General features: G+C 43.4%; 2 protein-coding genes across 2 annotated transcripts; both read right to left on the minus strand.

The window, feature by feature from the left end:
- Window positions 1–3,274: 3,274 nt before the first annotated feature.
- Window positions 3,275–6,009, minus strand: LOC138794865 (platelet glycoprotein V-like). Its single transcript, XM_069973787.1, has 2 exons — window positions 5,996–6,009; window positions 3,275–5,841 (listed from the first exon to the last, which is right to left on the minus strand). The coding sequence occupies exon 2, from the start codon at window positions 5,825–5,827 to the stop codon at window positions 4,037–4,039; it is 1,791 nt and encodes a 596-aa protein (XP_069829888.1). The 5' UTR covers window positions 5,828–5,841; window positions 5,996–6,009; the 3' UTR covers window positions 3,275–4,036.
- A 3,301-nt stretch (window positions 6,010–9,310) lies between these two features.
- LOC138795211 (platelet glycoprotein V-like) lies at window positions 9,311–19,177 on the minus strand. Its single transcript, XM_069974207.1, is given in 5 exon segments — window positions 9,311–9,365; window positions 10,052–10,115; window positions 17,642–18,592; window positions 18,595–18,647; window positions 18,702–19,177. Coding segments are annotated over 5 exon segments (1,599 nt in total).
- Window positions 19,178–24,999: the final 5,822 nt, after the last annotated feature.

A 24,999-nucleotide genomic window follows, 5' to 3' on the forward strand; every position in this document is an offset into this window, starting at 1 on the left:
TGCTAATCAACAGCATGCATGCTTTCACAAGGAAGGTACATCTGCAGTCTATAGGAGGCTGGGAGAAGAGCAGGGCCACTGTGGGCATATATCTACTGGGAATACCTATGGGGGTGGAAACTTAGCCACCTACAGGGGACAACTACCTACAATGGGAAGCTACCTATTGATGGATATGTGGCTACCTACAGGAGAGCAACTACCTACTTGGAGCACATATCTACCTAAAAGGAGAAACTTATCTACATATGAGGAACTGTAACCTGTGTGACCTGTGTGGTGGTCATTGTATGGCTTATAGATTATGTGCCCTTTATAGTGGTATTATTTTAACTTTTGGTCTCAGTATACTGGATTTGGTTAAGTAACAGTATGATGGTAATATGAATGGAGATACAGTGGTACCTTGGTTTAAGAGTAACTTGGTTTAAGAGTGTTTTGGTTTAAGAGCTCACAGTTTTTCAAAATTGTGACTTGGTTTAAGAGCATTGCTTTGGTTTAAGAGCTCCCTGTACTGGGTGGGAGCTCGAGTGGAGGAGGGACATGGTCTGCATAGTGGGGTCTACAGCCCAGTACTCTGACCCAGGAAGTCTCCCTCACCTTCCAAATCATAGCAGATCCTCTTCAGGCTGGTGCTTACATCAGGGGACAGGACGGTTGAGGTAATCTCTTCATAGCTGTAACCCCTCTCTCCCTGGACAGAGAGTGCTGCATGTATGTGCCCACATCTGCCCTGCTCATTCCTTCATGCTCCCTGCAGTCTCTGTCAGCCCTTGTGTTTCCCATCCTCTACATTACTGTACAGTAACTTATAATATCACATATTCTGCTGTTTATAAATGTTTGTTTCATTTGTTTTACATGTTATTCAGAATAATAAATCATTATTTATGGGGTGCGGAACCAATTGTCTGCAGTTCTATGATTTCTTATGGGAAAATTTGCTTTGGTTTAAGAGTGGATTTGGATTACAAGCATGGCCCTGGAACGAATTATGCTCGTAATCCAAGGCACCACTGTATTTGCCTCTGGTATTATAATAGCTGTATGACTTATTTAGATATTTACAGTATTATCACACATAAAATACTTCGTTATAGTTATGTTGTCTTGGAGATGTTGGGGGAGGGGGGGGGGGTTGCCTCATCTGCCAGGGCACCAAAATACCTTGCTCTGCAAGTGCACACTTAATGTCAGATTCCCCATGGTAACTGCACATATGTATTGTATTTAGAATGAGTTTCCACCCTGAGAAAAACAAGTTATTGTACTAAATATTTTCTGATTTCCAAACAAAATGTTGTGGTAGATAAATGGATACTGAAAAAAACATACAAGACAAAGTCTATGTTTTTATACCAAACAAAATTCTTCAGCTAGTGCTGCTATCCTTTGGCTCTCCTTAGAACGTTAATCGCATTGTGATTACCCAATTCACCCTGAATGAAGCATTCAGGCTCATGTGCCTGTCCAACTGTTACAATAATTCCTCTACTTGTTGTCCACTGGTTGCCCACAAGGTAGAGGAAGCATGTGAGTCCCTGTCTGAGCCTGACATCATCATATAGCAGAGAGTCTAAAACAGGCACTACACAGATAATTCATCATCAGTGTACTCTCTGGGGGACATTTATCAAGACTGGAGTAAATCTTTAATAATGTCCCACTCCAATTTAACCGGCCCAATTTAATGAGAAGCACACTCCTCTTAGTAAAACTGGCAGAACCTCCTGAGAAGGTGTAGATTGTTTATGCTTGTTTGCAGGTATAAATCATGATAAATTAGGCATAGGAGGAGGCCATACCTCCTCCTTGCCTTGCCGAGTCCTTCCTGCCCACCTATTATGGCTTGAATATGTCCTACAGAAAGGGTAAGAATCTGCTCTGCTCTTTTCCTGCGGTGTACACCAAGGGGTGCATTGTTGATAAATGTTCTGCCCCCCTCATGCCTGCTGAACACACACTTGAGATTTTTAGTCATAAATGATGGCAAACGGCAGCCCTCTTAAACAAGCTTTTTTTCTTCAAACATATTTACCTATGTGGATGGCATTGCCACAGCCTGTTCACAACTTTCTGCTTGACTGTTATAATCATATTTCTTGTCACATAATGCCTGCTTATTCCAAATATATATAACAATGTGTTATTGTTATATTGTTGGATAAATTTTATGTCCAAAATACCAATAAAAACTTTTCAATATAAATGTGCCCATCCATGGTTTGAATGGGTAAAGCAATGTGTAATGCAATGATGTCATATGAACATGAGCTCATAGGTTCTTCAACCACTCATTGAAGCCTAGTGTGAAAATCTCCTGTGCCCGCTTCTTGCACCTCCAGCATCTGCTCTGCTGTCTAGTTAAAGGGGTTCTCAAGGATTAAAAAAAGCTCGGCTATTTTCTTGCAAAATTAGCGCCACTACTGCCCTCAGATCGTGTGTGGTATTACAATTCATTTCCATTTACTTCAATGGTTCCAAAACAACATTCAAACTGAGGGCAAGAGTTTTAATTCTGGAAGAAAGTGCCCATGTATGTCTGGATCACCCCTTTAACATATTACCAGAGAGATAACCTTATCCTGCCCACTTCCACATGTGAGGATTAAATGGGTTATCCAGGATCAGGAAAGCATAGCTGCTTTTTTTTTTTTTTTTTTTTTTAATTAGTGCTGTTCTTGGAAGAAAGTAGCTGGTTTTCTAGTCTTGGGTGACCCTGTTAAACTGGGAGCTTACTCCTCTACAACAGATATGTAATGTGAATTACAGTTGATAATTTCCCTTTTAATTGAGTTTAAACATATTTTTAAATAATTTTTAGTAATGTTCTTTTCTTTTTACTGTCTATATTATAAAATAATTCTAGGCCTTATTTTTTACTGAGACTCCCTGTTATATCTGTGTTAATAATGAGGGGGTGCTGTATAGTGATCTCTACAGCATAACAGTGAACAGTGTGACACAAGTAGATAGACAATAGATTAAGTGCACAGATCAGTCTCCCACTCCCCTGAAGAATGACCTCTGCACAGATAAAAGAGCATGCTTATAAATGTGTTCCATTCAAAGAATAGGGTCTGCAGATGTTCAGTGTGTCTCTGTCCATGGGGCTTGCGATAAAGCATGATATTACATGTTGTAAAAAACAGCTCAAGAAAGATTGCAGCCCCCATAGCAAATAGTAAAAATATACAATAAGATCACAAAAACACATTAGAGAAAAAGAACATGTTTCAGTATCTGGACCTAATAAGTAAAAAAGAAACGTAGCCAGTACATTATTTTTCACAAATCACTGTAAACTGTAAGTGCTGTGTGCACAGCTCAGCAGGTAGCCTTTACACCTCTTGCAGTTGCATAGCTACCATGGAGGCAACCGCCATGGGGCCTGTTCAGTTGTATGGTCTTCCTTTATGGTAGCTATGGCTCACAGCCCCGACATTCCACCACCAATATATATTGTGGCAATGCAACCACCCCCACCCCCCCCAATGCACATGCTCACAAGACCCAGCGCACCAGTGATGTCACTCATGCGTTGGGAATCTGGGACAATGGAATGCATGAGACTGCACTGGTTCATGTAAGGAGGAGGGGAGGCGTACAGGATTTATGGGGCCCCATAGCTACACCCATGGCTTCTTGCTAACACAGACCATTTATTGTATTCATGAATCATAAATAAAGCAGTTGATAGAAAAATGAAATTCTAAAATCTCTCACTGAAAAATATATAGTCCGTTCTACCAATAATTTACAAAATAGATCATGCATACTGCATATAAAATGTGCACTGTCTAAACAAGGAATCGCTATAGGGAGCCTTTTTTGCATCACTTGTACCCTTCATGTTTCCAATATTAACATCAATTTATTGAAGGACCAAGGCAGCAGAGGTCCATTAATAGCACGTCCTTTATTTAGTAATCCACAGCTGTACTATGTGGGTCATTGAATAGAGGAAATAGTTTTACTGGACATCTGGTGCCATGGACCTTTAATTCAAATAGTCTCTAAATTCATGTCATATTGCCTACTGGTTTGGATCAAATGAGGGGCAATTTTGTGAAACTAACACATGCAGTAATACTACGGGCTCTGTAGGCACATTAAATTGGTTAAAACATCTCTGAATTTTTATCAAGACAAAGCATTGTACAATTGTAAGAAATATTTGCACTGATGTTGTGAAATAAAGTAGATAGTAAATTAGGTGGCCAGATGGAAAACTACATATGTGTATTATTGCAAATTTACTGTGCACTTCAAGGCCTGATAAAGTATGTTTTGTGGTTGTTTCAGCGTGGTTTGGCTCTTTACTGTTATACCAGTTTGACGCATGCTCAGTAACAGAGTAATCTCCTTCACCAATAAAATATTCTGTAGTACTAAAAACTGAGTTCATTTTGTCCCTTGTATTGTCCCAGGAAGTTAAAGGTGTTGTATGCAAATAAGGTCCACTCTTCTGCTCTTGTAGTATTGTTGTGGGCTGACAGATTAGCGCTCCAAATGTCAACAAGGGGATAGCCTTTAATACTGGCGGGTTTGTACAAAGAAGTGACGTGTAGTTTGGTACCTTTTCTATATTCTTTTTCAACCAGAACTTAAACGCTTCAATCTTGCAATCACATACCCAGGGATTGCCCTCAAGATGAACCCTTTGAAGATTTGGTAATGCCTTGAACAGGTTTCCTGGTAAGGTTGAAATTTTGCTGTTATTTAGATATATATTTTGAAGATTTGTAAGAGGTTTTAATAAATCGTTGGGAAGGGAATCAAAGGTATTATTGTACAAGGAAAGAACTTGTAGACTTTCTAGATGCTGGAAGAGTCCCACAGGAAGAACACTAATGTTATTACTATACAAATACAGCTCCACAAGTTTGATCAGACCACTAAAAGCATCTTCTGGAAGAGATTGAAGTTTTGTGTTCTTGGTCAGGACAAGCACCTCCAAATTGCTTAAATTGCTGAAAATGAAATTAGGAATTGTTGAAAAGGATGTGCCCCAAAGCCTCAGGGACCTGAGAGTATCTATTTTACCAAATAGTACATTAGGCAGTTCAGTTAATGGATTTTCATACAGAGACAATGTTTCTACTTTAAGTAAGTAGAGAAATAATCCATCGGCCAATGTTTTTAGGTGATTTTTGTTCAGTGTTAATATTTTTAACTTTTGAAGTTGATAAAATGCCCTGTTGTCAATGATTTCAATTAAGTTTGAATGTAGATAAAGTTCATCCAGTTCAATAAGATTATCAAACATCCCATAAGGTATCACTACTAACAGATTATCATTGAGAATTAGGCGTTTTAGTTTAGACAATGATCTAAAAATATTGTTTGGCAATGTGCAGAGCTTATTCTTAGACAAATTTAATATTTCTAAACCGTTTAAGTAACTAAATATCGATGGGTCAAGGTCCAACAATACATTTTCATCTAGGTACAAGTGTTCAAGGTAAACTAATGTACTAAAAATCCCAGAAGATAGAGAACTCATGCTGTTTTTTGACAGCCTGAGTGTTTTCAGGAGAGGAAAGTTTTCAAAAGCTCCAGGTCTTAATATAGAAAATCGATTGCGTTGTAAGAAAAGGCGTATCGTCACAGGCATGTGCTGGAAGCTGGACTCTGTTAATTCTGTAGCCTGAGTGCCAGTTACAAGGACATAGGTAAAATTATGAGGAATTTTAAAAGTGGCAATGTCTGTAACTGCTGCATCCTGGCAAGCAACTGAATCTTTTACTTTGCATGTGCATCTAACAGGACAGACGATGGCAAAAGTAACACAGCTTGGCATGGCCAACAGTATGAATAAAAACATGACTGATGAAGACCCTAAAAAGCAGAACAGATAAAGACTGTTTTAGAAAAAAAAAGTGCAACACATAAAATTAAAAAAAAACAACTAATTTAATACATCATAATAATGATTATAATAATTAAATTACAACAGCTATGCACATGCTAACAATAAAAATAATAAGCCTACCGGTGCAATGTACCACATCAAAGACAGCTGTCACAAAAAGAAAATACTAAAGGGCTGCAGTTATAAAGGAAGGCGACAAAAGTGCATCCTGCTGATAACATGGATTCTGTCAAGAGTCTGAAGACATTCCCATAAATAGAATCCTATCATCCTATGTTCACTTCAGCAGGAAATGAACAAAGGGGTATTACTTGTCATAAATAAGAGATTTGTAGTAAAATATTAAGTGCTGGTTATGAATTCTATCTGCTAAGGTTCAAAAGCAGTATAGGAACAATTTAAAAACAATCTACATACAGTGCAAGCAGGTCTACTGATTGATGTATTTACTGATTGATTTCTGTGATGAATTGGACCGAGGTCCAGTAGAAAGAGATCAATGTGTGGAAGATATAAATCAATGTTCCTGGAAAGGCATGGGATCTCCAGCACATGTCTAGGAATGCAGAATTAAATTCATGAATGAGAGCAGAAGTGTGCTACCATGGCATGAGGAATTTATATTAAGTTTTGATAACTAGGATTTGGAAACCTTCCACCAAATGACTTGTCAGGTACAGATCAGGATAAACATACCAAGATCATACTTTCATCTAAGTATATGCTGTGTCTCAGGGAGTTATCTGAGAGACTAGGAAAAAGTATTACCATATTTTCCAGCGTATAAGACAACTTTTTAACCCCGAAAAATCTTTTGAGAAGTCGGGGGTCGTCTTATACACAAGGTATGGTCACCCCATACGGTGGGGGGCTCAAAAATGGCCGCAACCCAACCGTATGGGGCGACCACTATAAAAAAAAAAAAACAGTTAACTCACCTGGGGCCCGTTCCTGTCCTCCGCGCCTCCGGTCCCGTTCCCGGAGCAGGCAGTGTGACTCTCTATGACTCTCTCGAGCAGCCGAGCGTCTTATCGGAGATGCACAGCTACCGGAAGAGCTTCGGAAGAATGACAGAAGTTTCAGGTACTCCGATGAGACGCTTGGCTGCTCTTGAGAGCTTCGGTGATCCCCGGCGCAGTCAGTGGACGTGTGTTAACTGTTTGGATTTTTTTTAAATTTAGCTGCAGTTAACCCCTGCCTGACCGCAAAAGGTCTGTGGTAAGGCAGGGGTTAACATTTTCCGGTGAACCCCGGACAATCTTCTTGAAAGTCAGGGGTCGTCTTATACAGTATGTCAGGAAATACAGTAAGTAAACATCTGATAAAAGGATCTTTGGAGGAAACTACTCACAGGCAGACAAGCTCAAATAACATGGGCTAAGGGCAACTTAGGAAGCCAGTGGAAGAATAAAATGAAAATTTTAATTTGTAGTGGATATAAAAATCAAATATAGTTATAAAGGTCCTATTTTTCTTTTAAGGAACTAATATTAGTGAGCATTCTGGTTACTGGGTTGACCAAACCCAAAAAATTGAAACAGGCCATTTGAGAACCAGATGGATCAGGTGTAAAAAATAAATGAACAGCACTAGAAGATGTGTTTGTTAAATTAAATTTGGACTAGCAATAGGAGGTCATCTAGTTATCCACAGTAGGGCATGAGGATGGATGGCGGTGATCTACAGATTTTCAATCTCTATCCACTTTTAATAGTCTGGCAGAGATATTCCAGGAAGGGAGGGTGCATAGGTGGGCAGCAAAATAGTAACAAGTTACTGCATATCAGGCACTTTATGCACTTATCATTCTTCACAATCTTTGTATTTTTCATTCTGTATTTTTCATCTTCATCAATTAATATGCACTAATGTATTCAAGCACTCATGTATTTTCAGCGCACTTTTATTTGCAGATCCTTTTTTCACTTCTGTTTTGGCCTCACATTCTCACTTTAATTTTATATTGAATGCACTTATGCACTTTATGGCGATGATCCAACAAACCGTTTTATATTTATTTGTAAAATAATTTAATAATTCCCTAATTATTTAATTATTTATGTAACTCTATTTATCAGATTCTTCTGTATTATTTTTTAATTTTTATTTATTTATTTTTTTTATATATTTTTTTTTTGTTATTTTTTATTTATTTTTTATTTTTTATTTTTATTTTTTTTGCATTTATTATTTTTTATTTTTATACTTATTATTATTTTTATTTTTATTTCTAATTTTTAATTTATTTTATTTTATTTCATATTTATTTTATATATAAAAATTTTTTTACACACATATTGCACAAATCTCACATTAATATATCACATATTTTTCACATGCACTCACATTAGTATTTATCTCATTAACATGTAATTAGCCTTTATTCACACTAAGTGTACATACCATTTTGATCATGGTTTTTTCATTTTATTGTCCTAATAACTCACGTTGTGTTGAGTATGCACACATATATTTATTTCATTGATATACCATGTTTTACACTTTAAGTCTACATGAGACATTCTCTGTCACATTACTTCCACATTACATTATTAGTTCTTCCGGTATTAGTATCTCCAGTGGAGTATGCTTCATTATTATAGGGAATACATGGTTCAATTATTCACAGTGACGTCTTGTGGGCAAATCCGGATCTGTCTCCCTTTTCCAATATGGCCGCTGTGATTGAGCGCTCCGGTGCGCATGCGCTCCCCCCGCCGTGACGACTTCCGGTCCGACGCTCGCACCGCTGATGGCGCACGGTGTGCGTCCTCGGTGATGCGGCCTCGTGGCAGGCGTGGTCTTGGCGGATGGGGGCGGCATGGCGTCGGAGCGCCAGGTAATTATGATCACGGCTTGTTATAGGCCGATACATGACAGCACTGGATATATAAGTATGCCCACCTCTGCACACTTCACCACTCCTTGAGAAAGGTCTACGAAACGCGTTGGAGGGTGAGGTGCAGGGGCCGCATCAGAAGGGGATTGGGATTCATTTTATTTGGCACTGGTCTGAGGTCTTATTTTTCTAGGGATGGCAATGTTAGCCATGTGATGTATAAATATATTCCCTTGTCTATACTCAGTACCAGTTTGTGATGGATATAGGTTGCACATAGCACTTTAGATACTTGATTTAAGCCATTTGAAATCCCATTATTTATGTAAATTATCATAGTTTTTCTTGTCCCTTTTCTTTATTGCTGGTGTATTTCAAGATGATATAGATTTCTGTGATCCCCTGCACCATGTCTTTTAAGTGTCTTATGTGTATATGTTGTTTTTATGGGATAGGTTTGGGATTCATATATTAATAAAGGATTGATATTTTGTTAAATTAATTTTGGTATGTGGTTTGTATTTATTTAGGGTTTTTCTTTGGTTTTGGATCTAAAGAGTGGCAAAGGGATGGTGCCATATTAGAGCATTGAAGCATTAGCCATTATGCCAGACAAAATGGAGGAAAAGTGACTGGAACTGGTGAACAAATCTAGAGACATAGGCAAAGTTTCAAAAAGATATAAGAACTTAGGAAAGGACAGCAATCTTTATAGGAGGGGTGGAGAACCTTTTCCATGTCAAGGGCCGGTCGGGCACTAATAAAATCATTCGAGGGCCGCATACTGTGCGCGGCAGTTAGTAGCGTGGGTTTGCAGCACACGGGGCAAGGCAAAGTATTGTTCCCCTAGTGCCCCTGCTATTGTAGTTAACCCTCTTTGATGCCCCTTGTACCTGATGTGAATCCTAAGTGATGCCCAGTGGTCAGAGTTAACCTCCAGTGGTAGCTGTAGTTAACCCCTTACTGATGTCCCTCGTAGTCTAGTTAACCCCCAGTGATGCCCCTTGTAGTCTAGTTAACCCCCAAGTCATGCCCCTTGTAGTCTAGTTAACCCCCAGTGATGCCTCTGGTAAGCCTAGTTAACCCCCCCCCCCCCCCCAGTGCCTGTCCCTGGTAGCCTAGTTACCCCCCCCCCAGTGCCTGTCCCTGGTAGCCTAGTTAATCCCCCCCACCAGTGCCTGTCACTGGTAGCCTAGTTAACCCCCAGTGCCTGTCTCTGGTAGCCTAGTTAACCCCCAGTGCCTGTCCCTTGTAGCAAAGTTAACCCCAGTGCCTGTCCCTGGTAGCCTAGTTAACCCCCAGTGCCTGTCCCAAAAAAAACAAACCATCCCACTCACCTTTCCTCCGCTCCCACGCTGCCCAGGTCCTCTTCTCTCTCCTCTAGTCTGCGCCCGTCTTTTCCTGCAAGTGTCACACGTTGAAATTACGTCATTGCACGGCTCGCAGGAGAAGGAAGACGTGCGGCTCTCTGGTGGGGCAGGGGACGGCACTCACAGCATCCTCCTGTGTCTGGCAGCTGTCACAGACACAGGAAGATGCTGTGAATCCCAGCTTCTGCCCCACCAAAGCGCCGCACGTCACAGGGGAGCCGCGGGCCGCTGGTTCAGCCCGTTGTTAGGTGAGTTGTGTGTGTTTTTTTTTACTTTTTTTTATTTGTTTTCATAAAGCAAAGAGGAGGAAGGGGGAGAGGTGGATATCTATAAGGGGGGCTGAGAGGGGACCATCTACAAGGGGCGGGGCTGAGAGGGGACCATCTATAAGGGGGGGGCTGAGAGGGGACCTTCTATAAGGGGGGGCTGAGAGGGGAACATCTATAAGGGAGGGGGGCTGAGAGGGGACCATCTATAAGGGGGGGCTGAGAGGGGACCATCTATAAGGGAGGGGGCTGAGAGGGGACCATCTATAAGGGGGGGTGAGAGGGGACCATCTATAAGGGGGGCTGAGAGGGGACAATCTATAGGGGGGGCTGAGAGGGGGGCCATCTATAAGGGGGAGCTGAGAGGGGACCATCTATAAGGGGGAGCTGAGAGGGGACCATCTATAATGGGGTGTGAGAGGGGGCCATCTATAAGGAGGGGGGCTGAGAGGGGACCATCTATAAGGGGGGGTTGAGAGGGGACCATCTATAAGGGAGGGGGCCATCTATAAGGGAGGGGACCATCTATAAGGGGGGGCTGAGAGGGGACCATCTATAAGGGGGGGGCTGAGAGGGGGCCACCTATAAGGGGGGCTGAGAGGGGACCATCTATAATGAGGGAGGGCTGAGAAGGGACCATCTATAAGGGGGGAGCTGAGAGGGGACCATCTATAAGGGGGGGTGAGAGGGGACCATCTATAAGGGGGGGAGAGGGGACCATCTATAAGGGAGGGGGAGAGGGGACCATCTATAAGGGGGGGAAGGGGGGCATCTAGCATCTATAGGAGGGGGGAGAGGGGGCTATCTATAAGGGCTGGCATCTATAAGGGGGGGAAGGGGGCTATCTATAAGGGGGTTAACATAGGGGGAGAGGGGGCATCTATAAGGAGGCTACATAGTAGGGGGCATATACTATAAGGGGGGAACACAGAGGCGGACCATCTATAAGGAGGATACATATAGGGGGGCATGCACTATAAGGGGGTCACATAGAGTCAGCCTACCCACTAAATGAGGGCATAAAGGGGCCAATACAAATGTGCAGTGTGTAGAAAAATGAGGATGGTGTCAGTGTGAGGAGCCTAATATGTCTGCCTGGCAGATTCTGTGGATTTGTGGCTCGGAGAAGTTCTTATGATGGCCCAGGAGGGATAGAGAAGAAGATGAAAAGGGAAAAACTCCAATCAGAGAAGACGCCCTCTGTGAGTCACCTGATGTAACTGCACTGTGATGTACTGTATATGGTGTACAGAACCTGCGTGGAGCTGCGTCCACCTCTATATGACTGGATGTGGTGATACGTGTACAGTGGATGTTATTCAGTAGCAGCGGTGGTGTTAGTCAGTATGTGGTGGTATTACTCAGTAGCAGCGGGGGGGTTGAGAGGGGACCATCTATAAGGGTGGGGTTGAGAGGGGGCCATCTATAAGGGAGGGGGCTGAGAGGGGACCATCTATAAGGGGGGGCTGAGAGGGGGCCACCTATAAGGGGGGGGCTGAGAGGGGACCATCTATAAGGGGGGGCTGAGAGGGGACCATCTATAAGGGGGGGGCTGAGAGGGGACCATCTATAAGGGGGGGGGCTGAGAGGGGGCCATCTATAAGGGAGGGGGCTGAGAGGGGACCATCTATAAGGGGGGGGTCGAGAGGGGACCAACTATAAGGGGGGGCTGAGAGGGGGCCATCTATAAGGGGGGGGCTGAGAGGGGGCCATCTATAAGGGGGGGGCTGAGAGGGGGCCATCTATAAGGGAGGGGGCTGAGAGGGGACCATCTATAAGGGGGGGTTGAGAGGGGACCAACTATAAGGGGGGGGCTGAGAGGGGACCATCTATAAGGGAGGGGGCTGAGAGGGGACCATCTATAAGGGAGGGGGCTGAGAGGGGGCCATCTATAAGGGGGGGCTGAGAGGGGACCATCTATAAGGGGGGCTGAGAGGGGACAATCTATAGGGGGGCTGAGAGGGGGGCCATCTATAAGGGGGACCTGAGAGGGGACCATCTATAAGGGGGGGTAAGAGGGGACCATCTATAATGGGGTGTGAGAGGGGGCCATCTATAAGGAGGGGGGCTGAGAAGGGACCATCTATAAGGGTGGGTTGAGAGGGGACCATCTATAAGGGGGGGGCTGAGAGGCGGCCATCTATAAGGGAGGGGGCTGAGAGGGGGCCATCTATAAGGGAGGGGGCTGAGAGGGGACCATCTATAAGGGGGGGCTGAGAGGGGACCATCTACGAGGGGGGGGCTGAGAGGGGGCCACCTATAAGGGGGGCTGAGAGGGGACCATCTATAATGGGGGAGGGCTGAGAGGGGACCATCTATAAGGGGGGGAGCTGAGAGGGGACCATCTATAAGGGGGGGTGAGAGGGGACCATCTATAAGGGGGGGCTGAGAGGGGGCCACCTATAAGGGGGGGGGCTGAGAGGGGACCATCTATAAGGGGGGGCTGAGAGGGAACCATCTATAAGGGGGGGGCTGAGAGGGGACCATCTATAAGGGGGGGGCTGAGAGGGGACCATCTATAAGGGAGGGGGCTGAGAGGGGACCATCTATAAGGGGGGGGTTGAGAGGGGACCAACTATAAGGGGGGGGCTGAGAGGGGACCATCTATAAGGGGGGGGCTGAGAGGGGGCCATCTATAATGGGGTGTGAGAGGGGGCCATCTATAAGGAGGGGGGCTGAGAGGGGACCATCTATAAGGGGGGGTTGAGAGGGGACCATCTATAAGGGGGGGGCTGAGAGGGGGCCATCTATAAGGGAGGGGGCTGAAAGGGGGCCATCTTTAAGGGAGGGGGCTGAGAGGGGACCATCTATAAGGGGGGGCTGAGAGGGGACCATCTATAAGGGGGGGGCTGAGAGGGGGCCACCTATAAGGGGGGCTGAGAGGGGACCATCTATAATGGGGGAGGGCTGAGAGGGGACCATCTATAAGGGGGGGAGCTGAGAGGGGACCATCTATAAAGGGGGGGTGAGAGGGGACCATCTATAAGGGGGGGAGAGGGGACCATCTATAAGGGAGGGGGAGAGGGGACCATCAATAAGGGGGGGGGAAGGGGGACATCTAGCATCTATAGGAGGGGGGGAGAGGGGGCTATCTATAAGGGCTGGCATCTATGAGGCGGGGGGGAAGGGGGCTATCTATAAGGGGGGTAACATAGGGGGAGAGGCTACATAGTAGGGGGCATATACTATAAGGGGGGAACACAGAGGGGGACCATCTATAAGGAGGATACATATAGGGGGGCATACACTATAAGGGGGTCACATAGAGTCAGCCTACCCACTAAATGAGGGCATAAAGGGGCCAATACAAATGTGCAGTGTGTAGAAAAATGAGGATGGTGTCAGTGTGAGGAGCCTAATATGTCTGCCTGGCAGATTCTGTGGATTTGTGGCTCGGAGAAGTTCTTATGATGGCCCAGGAGGGATAGAGAAGAAGATGAAAAGGGAAAAACTCCAATCAGAGAAGACGCCCTCTGTGAGTCACCTGATGTAACTGCACTGTGATGTACTGTATATGGTGTACAGAACCTGCGTGGAGCTGCGTCCACCTCTATATGACTGGATGCGGTGATACGTGTACAGTGGATGTTATTCAGTAGCAGCGGTGGTGTTAGTCAGTATGTGGTGGTATTACTCAGTAGCAGCGGTGGTGTTAGTATGAGGTGGTAATAGTCAGTAGCAGCGGTGGTGTTAGTCAGTATGTGGTGGTGTTAGTAGCAGTGTTGGTGTTAGTCAGTATGTGGTGGTGTTAGTAGCAGCGTTGGTGTTAGTCAGTATGTGGTGGAATTATTTGTTACTTGCTATCTGGTACTGTGTGTTTTATTGGTCTCAGTATACTGGATTTGGTCTGTAACAATATGGTGGTAATTGTAGTGGTTGTGGTGTGGCGGTAATATTTCCTTCCTATATACTGGTAATATTGGTCTCAGTGTACAGGATTTGGTCAGTAACAGTATGGTGGTAACATGTACTGTATGGTGATAATATTTTCTCTTCCTATATGCTGGTGTTATTGGTAATATCTGTCTTGGTGTGTGTATGTGTGTATATAAATACCAATAGCATCACTTGGTCGTAAAAGGAGGGGGAGGGGGGGGGCCAAGTTGACCTCTCGCACCAGGGCCCAGGAGACATTAGCTACGCCCCTGCCTCAGGACAATACTACATAACCTCTGTTTGTCGAAGAAAGTAGCTGTTTTATTTATCCTGGAAAAACCACTTAACATGTGTGGAGCTCAGGGAGCAGTGTGGCAAAATAAGGAGATGCTTCTAAAAGCTCAGACTTTAGAGGAGTAATCCAGAATTAGAAAACCAAAGCTGCTTTACTCCAGGAACAGTGCCACCCCTGTCATTGGTTACTGTGTGGTTCTGCAGCTTGTTTCACTGATGTAAATGGAGATGTGTTGTATGCCATATATAACCTGAGGACAAGAGTGGTGCTTTTTTTTTCTTCTAATACTGGATAATCACCTTAAAAACACTCCCAAAATCATAACAATAGCTTCCATTTATCCTGAAGGAAAGTAGGATAAAGTGTGAACTGAATCCACTTGGCCTGCAGCACTTGCTGCAACCTGTGTGCAGAACAGTGGGAGATGTACTAGTAGTGTAAAGGGAGGTTGGACTTCTGCTTATGTTACCTTATTAGGGTATATGCACACAGAGTAATTCTCGTGGAAAATTCCGTGCGGAATCCGGTTTGCCCTGTGCACTCCCACTTCCCTCTCCGCCAGCTCCATAGACTCCATTCTATGGTCGGGCGGATTATACTGTCTGCTCAAAGAAATGACATGGAATGGAGAATGGAGTCTATGGAGCCGACGGAGAGGGAAGCGGGAGTGCACGGGGACGAGCGGCGACGGCACTTAGTTTTCCGCTAGAATTACTCCGTTTTTTTTAGATTAGAAAAAGATTGAGAAGCGGAGGACTTGCTTGTGTAATCGCTTCTGGGCTTAATCAGATTGTTTCTTGACTTAACAAATCAGCAATTTAATTCCTCTAATGCCGTGGTTGATGTTGACCTTAGTACCCACATGGTTTTACTGAAAAACGATAGCTATCACAAAAAAACTCACTCCCTCTATATATTTGTATATACATACAACACAGCAATAATAATAATAATAATAATTTTTATTTATATAGCGCCAACAGATTCCGCAGCACTTTACAATTCTGGGGCACATGCATAGACATAAATCAGACATTACAGAGAACTACATATAATTATCCATACATGAGGAGTGAGGGCCCTGCTCGCATGCATGAGCTTACAGACTATTAGGAGGGGGGTTGAGACAAAATGGCAGAGGGGCAAAGTGCTTCCTTTTTAGCATCGTCCGGCCATCTTTATAAATAAACCAGTCACCAACCAATGCCTGCCTGCTACAGGTCTAAGTGCTTAAATGCCTGGCGTATGTATTGGGGGGGGGGGGGGGGGGGATTTAGGAAACCTGGTAAGCCTGGTTGAACATATTTGTTTTGCAGGCACGTTTGAAGCTTTGGGTATTGGAGGTAAATCTAACAGTCGTGGGTAATGCATTCCATAGAACTGGTGCAGCTCACGTGAAGTCCTGGAGACGGAAGTGTAAGGTGCGGATTAAGGTGGTTGTTAGCCTTAAGTTGTTAGAGGAGCGTAGGGCACAGGTAGGGCGGTAGACAGATATGAGGAAGGAGATGTAGGGAGGTGCAGCACTGTGGAGAACCTTGTGGGTGAGCAGGAGGACTTTGTATTGTATCCTGTGTTTAATAAGGAGACAATGTAGTGACTGGCACATGGGGGAGGCATCTGTATAGCGGCTGTACAGAGAGATGAGCCTGGCTGCTGCATTAAGAATGGACTGGAGAGAGGAGAGTTTAGAGGAAGGAAGGCCAATTAGTAAGGAATTGCAGTAGTCTAGACGGGAATGAATCAGAGCGACAATGAGAGTTTTAGCAAATTCGACAGTAAGGAAGGGACAGATTTTAGAGATGTTTTTATGATGCAGGTGACAGGAACGTGAAAGTGACTGAATAAGGGAAATGAAGGACAGATAAGAGTCAAGCATAACCCCAAGGAAGCGGGCTTGTTGTCTAAGGGTTATGGTTGCACCACATACAGATATGGAGGTCAGGTGGAGGGCGGTTAGCAGAGGGAGGGAATAGAAGCAGCTCAAGATTAAGTTTTAGGAATAGGGACTTTTTCCCTCATACAATGTTTTATTTCTGTTATCTAATCATTATACCTCTGAAAACTAAGAATAAACAGTCGCCAAAAAGTTACATGCACCCAAAATGCTACCAACGAAGAACTACAAGAAAAAAAAGCCAGCTGATGGGAAAAACAAAAATGCAATGGGTCTTAGAAAATGGCTACACAAAAAAAAACAATAATTTCATTGTGCAAATATGGTAAAACATAACAAAAACTATATACAATTGGTATTCCCATAAATGTAAAGCTCTTATGCTGTGTTTACACAGAGAGATTTATCTGACAGATTTTGGAAGCCAAAGTCACAAACAGACTATAAACAGAAAACAGGTCATAAAGGAAAGAATGAGAAATCTTGTGTTTTCAAATCCATTCCTGGCTTTGGCTTCCAAAATCTGTCAGATAAATCTCTCTGTGTAAACGCACCATAAGACCTATTATTTACACTCCAAATAAACATTACCATAAAAATTCTCAAAAACATTGGTGGAAAAGCTACAACTTGGTCCACAGAATAAAGCAGTGTCACATATTTAAGAAAGTTATGACTGCTTAAGCACAGAAAAATAAAGCATTGTATTCCTTAAGGCTAAAATTTCTTATGTCACAAGGAGGATAAAATGCATTTAAACACCCAAATAATGTGCTAATATAACAAATTATATGAAATCTACCATAAAAAAAAAGTTACATCAGGTTTTTCCATATTGTAATGTGACTGTTAGGAATTATGCCTTACTGTACCATCTACTTATCATTTAGAGTTTGGAGACAGAGCCTTCAGCGGAATTAACATACGTATTAATACTACAGGCTCATTCAAAGAGTGAAAGTATCTATACATTTTCCTAATTTTCAGCAAGCTGAAACATGCTACAAGTATATAGAATATCTGCATTGCTAGGTTGAACAAAACAATATAGCAAATGATTTTTCCATAAGGCAGACATTTAAAAACATTTTTTAATTTCATGTTAAGTGAAGCATTATCTAAGACACTTCTTACAGTGGTTATCCCCACATTAAGTAAAGATGGACTTGTGCTGGACTTGTCAGTATATAAATGCCAGCCTAAGGAAGTATTGGTCATAGAGGTACTTGTCTCACTTACAGTGTGAGCTGTTACAGTAGAGCTCACCGCTTCACCAGGGGTTGTCCTACGATGTAATGAACTGTCAGGAGATGGTGATAATGATGCGTAGTAATCCCCCATACTAATGGTTGAGTAGGGGCATACCAGTTCTTCAGTTTTTAATACAGGTATTCCTTCTAGGGTTGAAGGACTTTGACAAACAAGGGAGGTAGAGTTGTACACCTTCTCCTTATTCTGTACAAGCCACATCTTGAAATATTGAAGTCTGCAATCACACACCCAGGGATTACCTTCAAGATGGACTCTTTTAAGTGTTGGTACCAACTTGAAAATGTTTCCTGGCAGGCTCATTATGTTGCTGTTATTTAAATAAACTATTTCAAGATTTTTAAGAGATTTAAAGAGATTCTCTGAGACACCATCAAATTTATTATTGTGCAAGGAAATAACTTGAAGACTTGGTAGATCCTGGAAGGGTTCTTCAAGAAGGGCGCTAAAGTTATTTGTATGCAAATACAGTTCCACAAGTCTGTGCAAACCACTGAATGTATTTGATGGAAGACTGTGAAGATTTCGGTTTTTGGTTAGGATAAGGCTCTCCAGATTCGTTAAATTGGTAAAGATAAAATTTGGGAGTGTTGAAAGGGATGTGTTATAGAGCCACAGTGACTTGAGATAGTCCATCTTACCAAAAAGTGTATTAGGAAATTTAGTAAATGGATTTTCATAAAGCGTCAAGGCTTCCAATCTATTAACATAAAGAAATAATCCACCAGCCAGTGTCTGTAGACAATTTTTATGCAAGGTCAATTCTCGTAGTTTGGGGACATGATAAAAGGCGTCTTTGTCAATTACTTTGATTACATTAGAGTGAAGGTTAAGCTTAACTAATTCAGTGAGGTTCTGAAACATTAATGGTATTATCGCTGTCAGAAGGTTTTCATAGAGTAGTAAATTGTTAATTTATGAAGAGAGCTAAAAATGTCTTTGGGCAAACTGGACAGCTTATTTCTAGATAAATTTAAATTTTTGAGATTTACTTGATGGGTGAATATATCATGTGACAAGGATTTGAGCAGATTCCTGTTTAAAGAAAGTTCTGATAGATTTCTTAAGTTCTGAAATATATGTGGATCAAGGTACGACAATACGTTTCTATCCAAAAACAACTGTTCCAGATTAATTAACATATCGAATACTCCAGTAGGTAGAGACTGCAAAGCATTGTTTGAAAGCTTAAGAGATTTTAACAGCGGAAAGTCATGAAAAGCTCCAGGTGTTACTGTAGAGAGCAGGTTGCTTTCCAAAGAGAGCCGTAAAGTAATTGGCATTTGCTGAAAACTGTCATCCGTCACTTCCACAGCTTGAGAGTCAGTTATACGTACAAATGTAAAATTGTGAGGAATGGCTATTTTGGCGATGTCTGTAATGGATTTGTCTTTACAGTAAAGTAAATCTTTCTTTGAGCAGTCACATTTAACAGGACAAAAAGCTTCAGCAACTAAAAACCTTGCCATGACAAGCAGTAAAATAATCATCATCATCATCATCATCAGTGAACCTAAAAATAACGATGAGAGAATAAAGTAGTGTTCTGCTCTAAACAAGCAAACAATCATTGAATTAAAGCTAAATTCATAATGGAATCAATGTATAATTATTATGTAATAATATCATTCTTACCTGAGCTTTTTACTACTCTAGAGTTTTAAGAAAGCAGAAGTTAAAAGAAAAAAGGGTAGGACGGAGTTTATACAGAGACCTACGGAAATGCATCCTGCAGATAACAGTGACGCTGTCATCATTCTGAAAAGGAAACCTAAAAAACGCACATAAGCCTACTTCACTTTATCAGGAAAACTATAGGCTGTATACATTGCCCCCTTATGAGACTAATTAACTAATAGATGTGTGTGTGTGTGTGTGTGTGTGTGTATGTGTGTGTATCTATATCATAAAAATCAAAGTCTGTCTGTCTGTCTGTCTGTCCTTCTGTCTGTCTGTCTGTCCTCTATAGACTTCCAAACGCCTGAACCGTTTGACCCCAAATTTGGCACACAGATACATTGGGTACCCGGGAAGGTTATTGCGAAGGTCCCGTCCCCGCCAGATGTACAGGAGGGGAGGGGGAGGGGAAAGAGAGGCGCCCCATAGAGATGAATGGGAAAATCTCCTCACTGCAAACACAGGTGATATAATTAGCTGCAGCAGACACGGCAGTTGGAGCCTTAGCAACCAATAGGATTACTGCTTTCATTTTCACAGGGAGCAATGGTTGCTAGGGAAGCTGCCTCACAACATCCACAGTAATAACTGGTAGGCCCCCTACTCCATCTATACAGTACAGGTATACTGGGCCCCCTACTCCATCTATACAGTACATGTATACAGGACCCCTACTCCATCTATACAGTACAGGTATACACAGGACCCCCTACTCCATCTATACAGTACAGGTATACAGGACCCCCTACTCCATCTATACAGTACAGGTATACAGGACCCCCTACTCCATCTATACAGTACATGTATATACAGGACCCCCTACTCCATCTATACAGTACAGGTATACTGGGCCCCCTACTCCATCTATACAGTACATGTATATACAGGGCCCCCTACTCCATCTATACAGTACATGTATATACAGGACCCCCTACTCCATCTATACAGTACATATATATACAGGGCCCACTACTCCATCTATACAGTACATATATATACAGGGCCCCCTACTCCATCTATACAGTACATGTATACAGGGCCCACTACTCCATCTATACAGTACATATATATACAGGGCCCCCTACTCCATCTATACAGTACATGTATATACAGGGCCCACTACTCCATCTATACAGTACATGTATATACAGGGCACAACAGGTATACCAAACTGTGACTGGGTAACACTGCTACACCAGACCTGACCAATACCGCCATACTGTGACTGGATAACACTGCCAGACCTGACCAATACCACCATACTGTGACTGGATAACACTGCCATACCAGACCTGACCAATACCGCCATACTGTGACTGGATAACACCTCCATACCAGACCTGACCAATACCGCCATACTGTGACTGGGTAACACCGCCACACCAGACCTGACCAATACCGCCATACTGTGACTGGATAACACTGCCACACCAGACCTGACCAATACCGCCATACTGTGACTGGATAACACTGCCAGACCTGACCAATACCGCCATACTGTGACTGGATAACACTGTCATACCAGACCTGACCAATACCGCCATACTGTGACTGGATAACACTGTCATATAAGACCTGACCAATACCGCCATACTGTGAATGGATAACACCGCCCACCAGACCTGACCAATACCGCCATACTGTGACTGGATAACACTGCCACACCAGACCTGACCTATACCGTCATACTGTGACTGGATAACACTGCCAGACCTGACCAATACCGCCATACTGTGACTGGATAACACTGTCATATAAGACCTGACCAATACCGCCATACTGTGACTGGATAACACTGTCATATAAGACCTGACCAATACCGCCATACTGTGAATGGATAACACCGCCACACCAGACCTGACCAATACCGCCATACTGTGCTGGATAACACTGTCATACCAGACCTGACCAATACTGCCATACTGTGACTGGATAACACTGCCATACCAGACCTGACCAATACCGCCATACTGTGCTGGATAACACTGTCATACCAGACCTGACCAATACCGCCATACTATGACTGGATAACACTGCCATACCACACCTGACCAATACCGGCAAACTGTGACTGGGTAACACCGCCACACCAGTCCTGACCAATACCACCATACTGTGACTGGATAACACCATCATATCAGACCTGACCAATACTGCCATACTGTGACTGGATAACACTGTCATACCAGACCTGACCAATACCGCCATACTGTGACTGGATAACACTGCCATACCACACCTGACCAATACCGGCAAACTGTGACTGGGTAACACCGCCACACCAGTCCTGACCAATACCACCATACTGTGACTGGATAACACCATCATATCAGACCTGACCAATACTGCCATACTGTGACTGGATAACACCGCTATACCAGACCTGACCAATACCACCATACCGTGACTGGATAACACCGCCACACCAGACCTGACCAATACCGCCATACTGTGACTGGATAACACCCCCATACCAGACATGACCAATACCGACACACTGTGACTGAATAACACTGCCATACGGGTAAATACAACCCTGCAGGTATACAGGACACTACAGGTATACAGGACCCCAAAACTATACACTACAAGTGCACGGGACCTCCACAAAACTATATACTACAGGTATACAGGACCCCAAACTTTACACTACAGGTATACAGGACCCCAAAACTATATACTACAGGTATACAGGACCTCCACCAACTATATACTTCAGGTATACAGGACCTCCACCAACTATATACTACAGGTATACAGGACCCCAAACTATACACTACAGCTATACAGGACCCCAAAACTATACACTACAGGTATACAGGAACTCCACCAACTATATACTACAGGTATATAGGACCCCAAACTATACACTACAGGTATACAGGACCTCAAAACCATACACTACAGGTATACAGGACCTACACCAACTCTATAATACAGGTATACAGCACCTTCACCAACTCTATACTACAAGTATACAGGACCCCAAATATACTACAGGTATAGTGGAACTCCACCAGCTATATACTACAGGTATATAGGACCCCAAACTATACACTACAGGTATACAGGACCTCCACCAACTCTATACTATAGTTATACAGGACCCTCAAACTATTTACTACAGATATACAGGACCCCCGAACTATATACTACAGGTATACAAGACCTCCACCAATTATACACTACAGGTATCCAGGACCCTGAAACTATAAACTACAGGTATACAAGACCTCCACCAACTATACATTACAGGTATACAGCACCAACTATATACTACAGGTATACAGGACTCCCGAACTATACAGTACAGGTATACAGGACCTTCACCAACTGTACACTGCAGGTTTACAGGACCTCCCTCAACTATACACTATAGGTATACAGCCCCCCCAACTATGCACTACAGATATGCGAGACCCCTAAAAACTATACATTGTGGGTATACAGAACCCCTCCAACTATGCACTACAGGTATACACTAATTCCACTGATTAACTCAGATGAAACAATACCTTTAGCTTGGCCTCCTGGGCACCTTAGAACAAATCTAATTAACACACTGACACTTTATACCCGGGCAGCGCCGGGTACATTTTCTAGTATATATATATATATATATATATATATATATATATATATATATATATATATATATAAACCTCCCAAGAAAACCACTTCTTTGAGAAGATGCCTCCTGACCAATTTTTTTTTTTCTGTTAATGATTTTTTCCCCCCATTATTTTCTACGGACAAAAACGAGCCCCTGATCTGACCCCTGACCGCTTTTTTGTGCAGACTTACATGCCGAAAATCACTAGCCGACAACGCTGACAGGCACCATGATGAAGGAGTAGGGAGACAGCGCATGAGCAGGACGATGAATGCCGGAAGCCGGAAGAAGGAGTAGTGGCTAAGATGGGATAAGGAAGAAGGCCACAAGCACAACGCGATCACCAGCTTCTCACAGCATTCAGAGACCAGTAAGAGGTTAATAAGAGAAACCAGGGATGTCGTGAGATGCTATTATAGGCACCAGGGATGTTACGGGATGCCTTATTGGGGACTAGGGATGTCAGGGGGTGCCATCCTGGGGAACAGGGATGTCAGGGGGTGCCATGATGGGGACCAGGGATGTCAGTGGGTGCCATCTTGGGGATCAGGGATGTCAGAGGGTGCCATGATGAGCCTCAGGGATGTCATGAGATGCCATTATAGGGACCAGGGATGTCAGGGGGTGCCATGATGGGGACTAGGGATGTCAGGGGGTGCCATCTTGGGAATCAGGGATGTCAGGGGCGCCATGATGGGGACGAGAGATGTCAGGGGTGCCATTTTGGGGACCAGGGATGTCAGGGGGGTGCCATGATGGGGAGCAGGAATGTCAGGGGTGCCATGTAGCCAGGAATGAGACAATATTCCGATGCGGAGCATGCTCTTATCAAAACCCTCAGTGTGGCCCATTGTACTGTACTGTAGCACAACAGGTCCTTCAAAAGAGCTTCCTGTGCTGCCTGTGAACGTGCTGTACCAGCAGGGAATTTGCTGAATTGGTTCGTTTTCTCTGTCAACAGTTTACGGTGACCAAAGACCTGCTTGCTGTAATACAGTACATCACTCTACCAGAGAACCTGCTGAATTGAACTGTTGGAGATAAATACCATCCAATTTTGCTGGAGAACTGCATGGTTAGAATCATGGGATATAGGTGTGATGCTGGGACTTTTAGCATCTACTGTACTACTAAAACTCTTGCTTTTTCGTGTCAACAGTTTATGGTAACCAAAAACCTGCTTGCTGTAATACACTACTCTACCAGAGAACCTGCTGAATTGAACTGTTGGAGCTCAATACTATTCAATATTGCTGGAGAACAACTGCATGGTTAGCATCATGGGACTTTCAGTACTTTACTGCTAAGTTAGGTTAAGTACTGAAAGTGTCAACAGTTTACGATGACCAAACAAAAAACCTGCATGTGTAATGTACTCCCACTAGAGAACCTGCTGCAATGTCTGAAAATCAGGAAGACTAGGGAAGCATCATGGTGTACTGAACGGTGTAAAGAAAGGGCATTGGATACATTTGGAATAGTGAAAGGAGGGAGGGGACATACAAACTCAACAGTTTGAAATTTGCCTTTTAGGTTTATACAAAGTCAGACAAGAACATCAGCTATGGAGAGTTCAAGCATCAAAAGAAAATTGTCCATTTAAACCCTGCATGACAGAATTGCCATGATAAAAAAGGGTAAGAAGGAAAGTCACAAAGGAAACAAGAGTTTAAGTGTAGTAAAACACAAATTCAAGCTACCCTTACTGGCAAAGAACTGTTTCTAAAGCAATGGGAAGAAAATGAAAATGTTAAATGAAGACGGTGACAGCCATACGAAAAGGTGAACAAGGCAGTATTGGAATGGTTCCAGCATGCACACAGATAGTTTTCCTGTAAAGGATACCTGTCACCCCACCATGCCAGCGTGACAGGCTCCCGATCCCCCGTTAGAGCACTCTATACTTACCTAATCTCGCCGGTCCCGCTTCCTGATGCGGTTGGGTCATGGAGATTTCAGCTCCCAAAGCCCGGCGTGCGCGCTCACAGGAGAGTCCGATGTCCATAGGGAATGACGGAGCATCGG

The sequence above is a fragment of the Dendropsophus ebraccatus genome, chromosome 6 (genome assembly GCF_027789765.1).
Source record: "Dendropsophus ebraccatus isolate aDenEbr1 chromosome 6, aDenEbr1.pat, whole genome shotgun sequence".
NCBI lineage: Eukaryota > Metazoa > Chordata > Amphibia > Anura > Hylidae > Dendropsophus > Dendropsophus ebraccatus.

Bases quoted from the DNA above. Each gene is read 5' to 3' on its own strand.
- LOC138794865 (XM_069973787.1), bottom strand. From the start codon at position 5,827: ATGTTTTTATTCATACTGTTGGCCATGCCAAGCTGTGTTACTTTTGCC.